The sequence below is a fragment of the Acanthopagrus latus genome, chromosome 21 (genome assembly GCF_904848185.1).
Source record: "Acanthopagrus latus isolate v.2019 chromosome 21, fAcaLat1.1, whole genome shotgun sequence".
NCBI classification, from domain to species: Eukaryota; Metazoa; Chordata; class Actinopteri; order Spariformes; family Sparidae; genus Acanthopagrus; species Acanthopagrus latus.
The window spans coordinates 17575919-17589649 of record NC_051059.1 but is presented as its reverse complement, the minus strand read 5'-3'; the positions used below and the strand labels follow the sequence as shown (position 1 = coordinate 17589649).

Genomic DNA, 13731 nt, shown 5'->3' with positions numbered 1-13731 from the left:
ATAAATTGTGCGAAGAAAAGGGAGGAATGAGATCCGAATAAAGGAAAAATAATCAAGGTGAAACGCGACACAGATGAACATAGCATAATAAAGATTGAATTCTTTCTACAACAATACATTAAAGCTCTGCATTTGTCCTTTGACAAAAAAGGCTGTGCAGCCTTTGCAGTATCTTTCGCTCTACAGTGTTTGGGGAGTCTTACATCCAGGTGCTCCAGTGTGAAGATCACAGGGTCGGCCACAAACACACGACTGGACTCCTTGGTTATAGAGGCTGACAGGATGTGGGAGTTGACGGTGAGGGAGAGGTTGCGTTTGTTCAGGTCGCCCATTCCCCTCAGCGTAGCGTTCTCAGTGCTGAGGAACTGACCCAGGTGTTTGTAGAGCACAAAGACCAGCTTGGCCACACCTGCAGCCAGCAAAGATACAACCATCAGGCGTCCACATAAACAAGAACAAATTATCTTTTCATTACTTGTTTTTTTCCCCCTGCTCCCAGGCTTTATGCTAAGATAAGCTCACCACCTCACGCGTCAAGCTCTATAGTTAATGTACGATATGACAGTCTTCTCATCTAACTCTTGGTAAGAAAGTGACTAGGCATATTTCCCTAAATGGTGAAATCCTCCTGCATGAAAGACCAAAAACACGTCAGCCAGGGGAAGGATTAAAGAGGAATATTCTGGATTTCTCTCACCGTTTTTGCTGTTGACTTTGACCGTGTTGGAGGAAAGCTGAAGGGTTGCTCCACCCTTGCTCGTCTGAGGAAACCTGAAGTCTTGCACCTGACCATCGGTGCTCAACACATACACATCCAGCACTGAGAGACAGTAGGAGGTGAGGGCAAACAGAGAGAGGGAAAGAGAGAAAGAGATGCGTTATAGGCAACATTTAAAAAGCAGCACATGTTGTTTGATAGCTCCCTACCCTTCAGGCTCAGCAGGGTATGTGTGAAGACGCGAGGTTCATTGTACTCCTAACAGAACTGGATCTTATTGGCGAGACCCTGCAGAGCGTCGTACACTTAAAAAATCATGTCACTAAGCTGATGGTTGGCATTGTGAAGGCCTCTGAGCCAAAAAAAATAACAACAAGGGCGGCAATAGAGGGATGAGCGAACGCGAGCGCACAGCCTACTGCAGCATGAATGTCAAATATTCATAGGATCAAAAATATCATTGAGCTTTTTACTTTTACTTTTTCTTTCCCCTGTGGCTTCAGATAACTCTGGGCTCGACGAGCAAATCTCTGAAAATCCTCCAAATTCCTGCAGCCCCCTCTCTCTCCGGTATGCCAGCTGCCGGGTGGTGCTCCCTTTGATGTGTGAAATTACTGAAGGGTCAGGAGGACACACGTATCAGCACACTCCCTCCCATCAGAAACGGCCTCACTTCCTCAGATAGATGGCTTCTGACAGACGGAGATGAGGAATTGTTCTCTGGTTGCTCTCTCTCCTCCTCTGTCTAGTTTTTTTTTTTTTTTTTAGCTCCCTCGTTTTTGCCCTTGATGCTTGCCCGGGGGTGCCATTTGGGCTTTGGCAAACTGCTAATTAGGAGCAACAATCATCTTCACATTTTCTTATTTTTTTCTCCGACGCTTCAAGGGAGGTCAGGTAAGCTGCTCTCCGAGGGTGTGTGTTTTGCTTTATGTGGTTGTATTTATGTTTCTAGGCTGGAGAATTATCTCCGTTGAGCAGATAAGTGAGAGCTCGACAAGCTCATAAAAACTGCCTGAATGCGGCGAATAAAGTAGCCAATATACTGCATATTACACAATGTATTAATCAGCGCCTGTGGTAGAGACAGAGCAACTAGTTTCTTATCAGCTTAGCTAACTACCACTTAATGGGAAAGGCTCGGAGAGTGCAGATAGAGTGCTGTATGAATGGAACAATGCCATTCAATTGGTTTCTTTGTTTTCCCCAAGAGGTCTGGACAGTTCATCTTGCAGCGTATATTGAATGAGGTGACTGCACGATGCAGGAAAAAGATTAAAAATCAGTGAGGTATAAGACAAAAGAGGGCGAGTCGGAGACCATAACCATTGCAGCAAAGAGATATGAGCAGAAATGTGACAGTTCACTGCACAAAGGCGACCTAAATGAATGAGATCACGTTGCTAATAAACTCCCTGTGAGGACAAATTTGCTTGGTTAAATCTTTTAAATGTGACGTCAGCAAGATGTGGGCCATTTTTTAAATGAGATTCTCCTGGTAAATAGCTGTCCAGGTACCAGAAGAGGGGAAAAAAAAAATCACTCGGAAGTCAGTTTGAATCAATTTTGCTGAGAAATGGTGCAAAGCCAGAAGAAGAAAAACAACCATCAGCATCATAAATTGTGACTGACAGATGTGTAAATGTGGTTTTCATCAGTTTTATAGTTATTGGAGAGGAACTTACTGATATTCTCAGCAGGCACTTTTACGATCGCCGGCTCGATCAGGTTTTCTGCAAGGACAAACGCTCCTTCCTCAAGTGTGTCCAGCAGCATTGTGGCAGCGTGACTTTGTTCTGTTGAATTCATGTCTTTCCAGGATTTCAGAGCTTCCGGCCTCAGGAGGTTGTCAACAGTGTCCACGATTGCCTGTATCCATGGAGACGAGTGAAATGTCAGCGTGCTGTTTCCTCCCATCATAATTTCAGTTTAATAACAAATGGGAGGGGACTGAGCAGCACATGATAAAAAAAGGGCATGCATTGCCAACAGTGACAGCGGCAGCAACAATGACTGAAACTGAAATATCAAGATCACTGCCGCTGATGAGACGAGGGTTCAAGGACGTCAAGGGTAACTAAAATAATGATGATGATAAAAAATGCAGGATGTATTATTTAAAATTCTGTTTACAAGACATAGGCCTAATCTGAGGAAGCTTCTTTTAGACTACTTCCTTCATTGAATAATGTAAAAGTGCTTGAGGGGGAAAAGAAATACAAACCAAATGTTATTTTTTCCTTTCATTGAATGACATATCTACAATGCTGCATTCTCAGTTCCTGGTTTTAAGTAGCTTTTTTCCAAAGCAACAATTATCATGAACAATAGTCCTATTTTCTCCAAACAGGATCTGCCTATGAGGGCTTTTGAATACTATTCTCCAGGAGGAAAGGGGGCATTACCAAGAAAGCCATGTCCAGAGTGGCCATCTGAGTCGAGATAGGGGGAAATTTCTGCTTGTTTTCATTTGCAATCCTTTCATTTCCTGCTTTCTGATAAGCAGTAAGTACGCCAAACATTCCACAAAACCCACACAAGTATCATATGTTGATAAAACAAGAGTTCCCTTTGACCCTGATGGGGGGAGTTCATCACTCCTCCCTGCTGACACAATCAACCACAATGTCGATAACTTCCTAGAAATCCCAGATTCAGAATCTACAGCCAACCCCTGGTGTGATAAATCAGAGTGACAATTTAACCATAGGTGCCATTAACCAGAGCAAGGCCCACCACAATAACGGTAATTAACCACAACAAGCCCTTGCTCACTGTACCAATTAGTCACAGCTATGATTATCCAAAACACTAATTGACCACAGACAGGATTATCCGTTCGCCTGGAATAACAAGAAAGGGGATCAACCCAAGTCTGCACCAATATATGATTAACCGCAACATTTAACCACTGAGCTCATATTAACCACAGTGATGATGACTGTATCCAGACGCAAGGCTTGCAGCGTGTCTTTATATTCTGTACCGGAGCACAGAAATCAATCTCTGTGGCCCTGACCTTGCAGGCAACTAGACGCTTGTGAGCTGTGACTATGATGGGAGTTAAGTGTGTGCATGTGTGTGTGTGTGTATATGTGAAAGACTAGTGGCTATTACAGGGTCGGAGCCATTACAACCAGACAGACACTAAATGTTCTTCTCCCCCTGGTGAGCTATCCTCAAAGGGCCCATGAAAACCAAAAGGGTGAAAAAAAAAAAAAAAAGTCTGCTGTCTCTAATATGTGTCGCACAGAAGGGATCTATGTTCTGATTGAATCCTCTTTAATTCTCGCTTGGGTGGAGGTCACTTTACAAATCACAGGGGTGCTGAAAGGGGAGCCCCTATGGCTCGTTATGGCTCTGTTAAAGTATCACGTGGTGGGAGCTCGATGGACACTCGAACAGCGGCGACCTCAAGACCAACAGCTAGCAGCCATTATAGCAGCTCTGAATCACCATATTCCTTCTAAGTGCAGCGTGTCGGCGTGCTAACGTTTGCTAGTTAGAACTGTGACATCTGGATTAGTGTTACAAAGCCTTGAGTTTGCATTATGTCGCCATCTTGGATTTTCAGGGCCAGAAGTGACCAAATTTGCAGAAGAGAGTGGAACTGGGGAGCGTTTATGTAGCTTCACCACTATCCTGATTAATGGCTGCCATGGTAACGTGACTTGGCGATCAAAGTCAGCCATGGACAAAAGCATAACGAGGATTAATGTCCATTTTACTCTAAATTGAGCCATAAGGTACAAAATAAACAAGAAACTGTTTAGTGATACAATAAATCAAGTGAGAAGATTTTTTTCTCCTAAGTCTACATACAATCAGACTACATTTTGAAACAAGTTATTCTGCACAGTTCTGCACAGTTATCCTTGAGGTCCGGTCCACAGAAACACGCTACTCTGTCAACGTCCTTCTTTTAAACATTATACACTGGACACCCTCAGTGCAAGATGAGTCATCAACATTTTTTACCATTTTACAGAAGATTTCTAATTCTAAAGTGGCATTCAAAGTTAAAAATGTCTTTTATGCCATTGTCGGAACTGGTACTGGTGTATACGTGAGATATAGACCAAGAAATATGTGACACAAAAACATCAATTTTAATTTCATGGGGACTTAAAAACCACAAATGTCAACCTCATTATGGCAGCTCAGTAAAAAGTCAGGGGATTACCAGAATCTTGATTCATCCTCTGGGCACAACGACAAAAACCGATTAACAAAATTCCATGGCAATCCATCCAACATATTTCAATCTAGTCCAACTGGTTGTACTGAAGATCCGGCCGACGTCGTCATCCACAGAGCCACTAGGATGGCTAAAACAACCTTTCTAAATCAGTTAAAAGGAAAGGCATTGCCCTTTTCTCTCAGTAAAATGAGACCTCAAGTAAAAACAACTCATTCTTTAGGGATCCCCCAAGACCCACAGAGAAATACAAAATCAGATCATTTGTATTATGAAAGGCATCTCCTCCTGAGTGTTTACACCAGGCTCTTGTCTTTCAGCAGAACCTACCCAAGGCAATAAATCCTGCCACTGCACATGAAAAGCAAAATGTCTGCAGGAGAAGCCGAAAAAATCAGAATGGAACACAAACATATTAATGGGCTCAGAAATTAATATCGCTGATAAAACACAACTGCAACGGGAGACGGGATTTCTTTTTTTTTTTTTCTTGCTAAAGGGACAAGGGAGACTAGAAATTGTACAATGTAAGCAAGTGAAAATTGAGCACACTGCCACTTTGATCACACTTCTAGCTGACAGGGAGGTGCAATTACGACCGTGGGAAGGCAATTATTCACACAAGGTATGAAAAGCCGACAAGAGGGATGTAGAGACAGAACGAGTGGGGGAGCAAGAAAAGAACGCGAGAGACAAATGAAAGAAAGATGCGCGAGTGATAGCACACGGAGGGGAGAGAAAACAGGGCAAAGATGGAGTGATATTGACGGCGGCATACTCAGATGGACAGAAAGACAGGAGAACAGACAGTTGAGTCAGGCGAGGCAGCAGCCTTATCATGTTCATGCAGTTCACCAGGCACACACTGTCACAAGACAATCAAGGACGTGGAGACAGACAGCGCTGCATGCTGCCGGTCAGGCGTTAGGGATCGGGAGTAAAAACACGAAACACAGCTCCGAAACAGAGTGGTAGTTATACCTTCATGTACGCCCTGCATGTCTTCTCTCTTTTTTGAAGCTTTTTCCACACAACAAGAGGATTAAGCAGAAAAGACAGATAGTAAGAAAACCGGAGGCATTATTAAAAATCATGCTACTTACCATGAATTACAGATTCAACAGAGAGAAACGAAAAGGCACAGGTGTATGAAACGACAACCTTAAAGTGAAGCAAGAGCGCTAAATGCTTTTCAGGAGAAACGGTGGCTGAATTCTAAATATGAAAATGGACGGGTGGTGAAGAGATGAAAAATGCAAGGCGGCGCACAGGGGAAAAAAAAAAAATGCTGAGAACAGATTCCTCTGCTCCCCATTAGTGATGCTTTAAAATACATTGAGAGGATAAACAATGTGGGATGAGGTCATTTGTATTTCACGGTATGGAGAGAATAACACAGCACCAGCTCCTTGTTGGTCTCTTGGCATTAAATAAGTCGCCTCCTCCTCCTAATTGAGTGGATCCGGAGGAAAACCACAGACTGTTGCTCCGCACAGAATTGGAAAACAAAGCGATGAAAAATGCTGCTCGTATCCAGATTAAAACCTCCACATCATAACTCTAACACACACTTTGAACCAAAAATGTTTCTTCAGCCGAGTAAAGGGCGCTTGACAGACACCAGTGTTTACTTGTTGTGTGTTGTTGATGTGCTCTTTCATTTACAATACATGCTGTATGCTTTTTGAATGTGTATTTTTTTCTTTCATCGTACGCACCCTTCTGGCTTCCATTGATTTCTCTATAGCATGAAAAACCTTGAAACTCAAGTTGTCTTATACGCGTTTACATTTAGTACAGCTGCGGGCGGCTTTCTGCAGTGACCTGATTTCTTCGCCGTGTAAACGAGAAGAGACAGTTTCCTTAATCAGGGCAGAGGAACCAGGGCAAAACCTGATTTGGAAAAAAAAGTTGATGTCTTGGCCATTTATATATGTGCGACTAGGTTTCTTAACAGCTTGTTAGGAGTACGCATGCGATCAAAGAGTGACACCAGGCCCTCTGTTTCACCTCTCATTGGGTGTGGTCAGAGGTGCAATCTGTTGCGTCTTTAACCACACCCAGTAGTGATGTCACCAGGTCCCAAATCACTGCAGAGGGGCTTAACCACCAGAGAGCAGTGGAAACAAAATGATCAGGTATTGTCGAGCCACTCTTCAGGTAAGGAATCTCCTGCTTCACATGCTATCTTACAATGAGTCTACTCGCTTTTTTCATCATGTTTATTTTATACATCTAATTCATCCAGTGTTGATGTTTTCATATCTCATATATAATCACACTTTCACTAACCTTCAGATGAAGACCTATTTATTCTGTTGTGTCACAAAATTAAGAAAAAATTAACAGCTTGAATTTATGCAAAACCGGCAGTTATTCTGAGATGTCGCTGTTGGATGTGTAATTAAAAACATACCCCAGTATTTAATTAGATATCTATGAATGTTAAACATTTAGGGTGAAAATCACAGCAGACATTAACATGTTTGCCTATTTTACATAATTCTGCAATACAAATCAACCGCCAGTTCCTGCCTGAGGACATGTGCCTTTTACCTGTCTGACACATGGTTCCAACGTTATGCTGATTACTCATTTGTTACATGTATATGTGGGTTTAAAAGTATTCAGGTCATGGGTGTGTACTGTAAACGCATGTATACATTTTTGTAAGAGCTGCATTATCGTCATGCAGACTTTTCAAGTCCAACTGTAATTAAGCTGAATCTAACAAGTGGCAGTAATGCAATTTTGACAAAAAATAATGCAAGCGTGATTTTCACAGCAGGAACTAAAGCAACTCTGCTAATAGAGTTTAGTATCATAGAGATATGAGGAGGAAGCCATGGCTACCTGGAACGGTAGAAAAAAATTAAAAACACAGCAGCCTGGTTTGAAGAGTAGTACTACATAATTTCAAGTGAAGGCAATAAAACTTGAAAAGTCAAATTTATGGTTCCTTAACTCCTGTCATTGTTGCTTGTAATCAGCCAATCGCATGCTCCAACACGATCAGCACTAAAGTGACAAACATTTCAACTCTTATCTTCAAATGCACTAATAGCAAACGTAGCTGTCTGAACATTAGGGCACAAACGACAGGCGTCATTTCAGTGAAAATCACCTTGTTTACGAAGGAACTGCTGTCGAGACAAGTCTGAATAACAATGTAATTTTTCAAACTGTCACTCATCTCTCCATGGGCCTGCCAGCAGCTGAGAGTTGTAGGTGCGTCTTAGGTCTGCTCTTTTCTCGCAGAGTGCTTGCAGAAGCTCCAGGGGAGAGTTCCACACTTGTCAGCAATGAAGAGTTATTTTTTGTGTTGGTGGGGGGCTCATGGCCATTAGCTCCTTTAAGGTAGAACTGCCAGGTGAGCCTGTGTTCCCAAAGCCGGTAATTACCAAGGAGCCGCAGAGGAATGAGCTACCACTCGGGGCTAGACCTGCCTCTAGCCCCCTCACCTGAGACTGTGTCTGCGCGTGTGTGTGTGCCCATGAATGAGTGTGTGCATGTTAGTGAATGCATCTGTTTGTGTGTGTTTGTAGGTGTCCTGCTAATGACTGTCCTGAGTCATGCTGACACAGAGCAGAGCCGAAGGGGGTTGGGGAGGGGGACACAAAGTCTAGGGCAGACAGGAGATTTTACGGTACCTTGTTGAAGCTGCGTCCAGCTGAGTCTTTCTCGCTGGGCCTGAGCTCCTGCAGCTGAGCATCCAGGATATCCACGAGCTGCTCCATCAGGCGCACCGAGGAGCTGACATCTCCGGCAAACACCGGGCCCTGTGTGTGGCGTGCCAGCTCATTGGCTAAATTAGCAGCGTTTTCGCCACTTCGAATCTAAAAACGGCGATGGGGGAAAACGTGGGTGTCAGTGAAGCGTCAATGAAGCCGTCCTGAGATGGCTCTGCAATATGAAGCTGAAATAATGTTTCCCACAGACACCGCAGAGTCATGATCCATTATAACAGGGCACGTTCAGATGAAAGGAAAGTCATTGTGCGCAGCATGAATGTAAACACTCAGGGATCACATATTGAGCAGGAAATATAATAGCATGAACCTGCCTTGACTGAATCGTGACCTGATTTCAACCAACATACGAATGTTACTCAGTCTATACTATGTACTAGTATTCATCGTGTGGTGCTTTTTCTGTTAGTGTACAAGAAATCAATGTGCTTTTCTGTCCTGCACTAAGAGGAAATGAAGCCACACATGCACAGACATCAATTAAAAAGCAACCTTGGAATTCCACTGCCAATTAAAGTTGACAAAGAGAAAGCTAATGCAGCTAATGTCTTATCATACAGGCCATAATTATGAGAGGCAGAGTGGGAGAAACATTCATACCATCCAGCCTCCGAGGTGTAATTCCAAGTCAGAGATACAAGAAATTTTCTGACAGCTGCAATATCTCCAAAAGAACTACAGAAGCGTCTGCAATCCGGTGGCATAATGGCTGCAAAAACCACTGTTGCTGGCAACTGCATCTAAATTATATTCGACACCCAGTGGTAATACAATCAGTTATCAGCCAATTATAAATGTTTTCTGTTGATGAACAATTATGTAAAAATACAAATAAATAACTAAGGTTTCTCCTGTGTCAGTACAAGTCTGGCAATGGTTGAAAGGAGGGACGGACCGATTACTGGGGCCGTAAATCAGCATTTTTCTGATAATCAGCATCAGTGTTTTTTGTGTCCAGTTTGCAGAAGAAAAAAAAACAATTCTGTGGTTTTGCTCAATGTCCTGCGATGTGATTGGTTTCACAAGCTATAGCCTAACAACACTGAATAATCTGAGTGTGCAAAGTAACTTGTAACTGAAATCAGCAAACAGGGTTTAAAAGACAGACGGCGCTGCTAGACTGGACAGACAGTATGAGAAAACTGATATGGTTTTTTTTTTTTTGAGCCCTCAAGCATGTAAACCTATTCCTGATGATCCCGATGTGCTGCCATCTTGGAATCATGCCTGAATCAGTCTGAAGCTTTCTCGCCACTGTCCATCATTGTTTTGTTCATCTGTGAGTAGCTTCTATAGGTTCCGCTGATGCATTGCATCTTTGGAAAACTATGTCAACCGCAGTCACACTCAAACATTGAGCTATGTGCTGTGGATTCTGCCTGTTTTTTTGCAGTATACTTTCCACACTTTTCCACAAACCTGGCTACAATTAGTAGATCTGTATTCCCCTCTGCTAAAATCCTGTCTGTACCTGCTGTGTGGAAGGTGTTTTTCAGGTCAAGAGAAAAAAAAAAAAAAAACCTACTAAAATCTACTTTAGAATACAATATGTTGTCTGTTTGAGTTGCGTTACGGTCCGTTCAAGCTACCAACACTGTTATCAGGGCATCTACATTAGATTTCTAACTGCGTGACTCTGAACATCAAAGAAGACGAGTCAGTGAAGAAAGAGGCTCCAGCTCTTTGATTCTCAGCAACTGACTGCAGAACTTGGCATTTACTCCTGATGTTTTAGATAGCTCATTTCTTTCTGCTCCCACTCTGTATCATAGCTACACATGAAAAAATAAATATTTTCATCACCACAAAGAGCAAGCTCTATGCTGCTATAAGGAAAAACAAACCAAACAAAAAGGTCACAAACTGCCACTCGATGTTTGATTTTACCTGCGCAACCCGTTGGTTCGCTGCTATATTTTGTAATTGACACATTCCTGCTTTACCTTCTGTGCCACTTGAGTCACCCAGTGGGAGGTGCAGTTGCTGAGGTCCGGGCCTTTGGAGCACCAGGTCCCTGCCACGGTGCAGAGGAAGGAGGCGATGCCTGCAGTACCACAGAATATAAACACAGCAGTTGGAGGGAAGCCAAAACCTTGCTCAAATACAGTTTCTCCTGCTGATCCCTCATTCACACGGACTCCCTGGTGCAGGAGACTAACTGTTCGGCAGGAACAACCACTTCCAAACAATTTGAAAAGCCTGCGAGGTCTGTGCAGTCTGCACGAAAAAAACAAAGTTGTATAAGAGATGCTAAAACACGATCAGGCTCCTACATAGCTTGTATAAATCTGACAATGGACTCTGGTTTGTTGTTGCAAACATTTCAGACAACTAAACACTTTGTATGCTCCCACAGTATACATGTCTAAATAAAATACGAGATATCTCCTAATGAATGCCTCCTTGCTGACAACATATGTAATACAAGACTCGTTCTCTCTTCACCCCCACAGTCAAAACACTGTCTCTTATTGGCTTTCATCTTCCGATAGCCCTGCTTTATATTTTGACAGCTCTGTCAGTCTCTGTGATGGGGTGTTAAGGTAACTTGTGAGAGATTCCTGTGTGAGTATCATTGTCAACTGAAATGGTACAACTGCAATCAACACAATGTCCCCCCCTCGCCGCAGTAGTGATTTTAAAAGCAAGAACGGTGAGTGCACTGTCTGGATGTAATTAAGACAATTTGCAGTCATCAGAATTTGGTAGAGATTTCCATTTTGTAACTTCAAACATCATTTTGTTTATGTGCTTTATTACGTATGAAATGAGCAAACAGCATTTTATCTTCTTTCTCTCCTTGCAATCTCAAATTAATGGGCTTTAAAACAGGAACAATGCACAATATGCTATTGTATCAAACATGATATCCCCCCCCCAGCATAAATGTCAGACACTTGGCACACGGAAGCAAAGATGGAATCAGCATGTTAACACCTAAATAAGCACAAATAAAGTGCCATTTTCACTTCTTGTTTTCAGCATGTTTGAAGCTTTGTTTCTGATCATTTGTATGCTGAAAGTGTGATTCTGAGACTCTTTGAAATGTTTGATTGGTAATGGAGAAAAACACCACCCCTGTTTACCCCCTGCAGAGCTTAGTAGCGAGCAATCAAGATGATTAAAAATAGATGGACTTATACGAGGTGAAAAAATAGCAGAAAATCGTGTACACGGTAATACAATCAAATGTTATTGACCTTGTGCGTCGCAGCAACACGGAGGTGCTCCAACTCCATTAAATTGTCATTAACTTCCTGTCTATAACCAGAGTGTATGGTGCGTGGCCTAACATCAGAAAATATTGAACTGATTTTATATTAGAAAGATGAGCAGGAAGGACTGACGGAGCTGGAAGAAAATAAGACTTTCTTCTCTGACCACTATTTACATAGCAATTAGATCAGTTCTCACACAGCTCTGGGATCAGCTGGTTTTCTGAGCGTGGCTGTTCAAAGAGTGCAAAACAATATTTCTTCATCACGGTGGTTATATACAGTTATTTTTTTCCTATGCATATGCTTACTATTATGCAACGGGCTGATATCATACGATTATATAATCAATGACATTCAGTACATTTCTGTTTGTGTTGATAAATCAGATTCCAGACCAGAAAAGAAAAAAAAAATAATCTGGTTGAGTGATTGTAATGACTCATAAATGTTTGACCACGGAAAAAAAAAAAAACAACTGCTGTAACTAATAAGCTAACTAGGCTACTTGTAATCAGATATCTGTGTGTGTGTATGTGTGTGTGTGTGTGTGTGTGTGTGTGTGTGTGTAAAGCTGACTGGCAATAGAGCTCTGCAGGGATGACGTATTTTTGAGGGCTAGCTCTGACGTCAGCATCTCCCTGGTTCTCCAGACGAAAAGCAAATGGGATTTTTCAATGGGATTCTGGATTATTACAGAAAATAAACTCCGTAAAATTAAAATTTGTGGAAGGTGAGGAGATTGTTAGCCTACTGCTTCCACGTCTGTGTGCTAAAAACAAAGCTAAATCTCAGAGGTGTTTAGCAAAGTCTAGAATAAATCTTTCTAGCCTCATTGCACCCCCTCTAAAGGGAATTAATTAACAAGAAATAAAACATATTTAACACACAAATGTTCTCTTTTTTTTAAACATGTCAAATCTTAGTTGTGTTTTAAAAAAAATCGAATAAATCATCATAAACATCAGACAGCGGTCTTACCTCTGGTCCCTTTGGGGCAGGGCCTCTCCACAGTGCTACCAGTGTGGGTCTGGGGCCAGTCGATGGCTCTCCTCCTGGTCGCCTCACAGAAGCGTCTGGGTGTTGGTGGCAGCTCAGGGACGGTGGGCTCCGCTGTGCCGGGGCTGCGACTGTCCTCAAACGGGTCTCTCCCCTCTCTTGGATCGGCTCCTCCAATTGTGACTGTGTCACCCTGCCCCTTCACAGCGGATGCAGTGGTGGTGGTGACAACTGAGGTGGTCTTGGGCATGGATGGGGAGACGGAGAAATCTTCAATGGTTGGCACTAGAATGAGAGAAGAGTGGGGCTGTTAGAGCTGGAGTCATAAATGCCCTTGGCTCAAACTCCCGTTGTTTCCAGCAGCAGGGAAACTGTTACTGTTTTGAGTCCTTTGGCTCGTTGGTGTCTCTGGAGTTACTGCTGCCCATAATTCCTAGAGATAAAAGCTTCCACCTCTTTTCTGCTCTTGCACTAAACAAAATGAAGGCAAACTTGCCAATGCAACACTGCATCCATCTCTTGTTATTTTTGGTTTACTTATGCCCATAAATAAACCAAGCAGTGACGGTGGCATCCTTTGACATATCCGTGATTTCCTCCCAACAGAGTCAGTACCTTGGGCTGATTAAATGTCAACAATGAAGACAAAGCCTGGCTGCATTTCACTTTTTTCCTGCCTTGTTCATCTTTCTCACTTTGATAAAGCTGGTGTGTGGAAGGAGAACCACACCGCTCCAAGCAAAAATCATACATCAGCAATAATGCAATTCCACTATATTCAATCCACGCATACCCTGCGAAGCAAATCTATGTGTGAATGTGCACATGCACGTGTGCACAGGCACTCGTGTTTGC

The 13731-nt window shown here is 42.7% G+C and overlaps 1 protein-coding gene across 12 annotated transcripts in view; it reads right to left on the bottom strand.

Annotated features, from left to right (window-relative positions):
- LOC119011037 (adhesion G protein-coupled receptor L2-like) overlaps positions 1-13731 on the bottom strand; it is a 93504-nt gene that overhangs the window by 19902 nt on the left and 59871 nt on the right. For 8 of the 12 annotated variants that reach the window (XM_037083783.1, XM_037083784.1, XM_037083775.1 and 5 more), the window contains 7 exons: positions 12859-13161; positions 10606-10706; positions 8564-8749; positions 5895-5933; positions 2401-2584; positions 698-820; positions 204-409 (listed from right to left, as the gene is read on the bottom strand). In XM_037083783.1, the coding sequence (XP_036939678.1) occupies positions 204-409; positions 698-820; positions 2401-2584; positions 5895-5933; positions 8564-8749; positions 10606-10706; positions 12859-13161 (1142 nt within the window). The remainder of the gene's footprint in view (positions 1-203; positions 410-697; positions 821-2400; positions 2585-5894; positions 5934-8563; positions 8750-10605; positions 10707-12858; positions 13162-13731) is intronic. The other 4 variants (XM_037083779.1, XM_037083781.1, XM_037083787.1 and 1 more) reach the window with 1 other exon arrangement.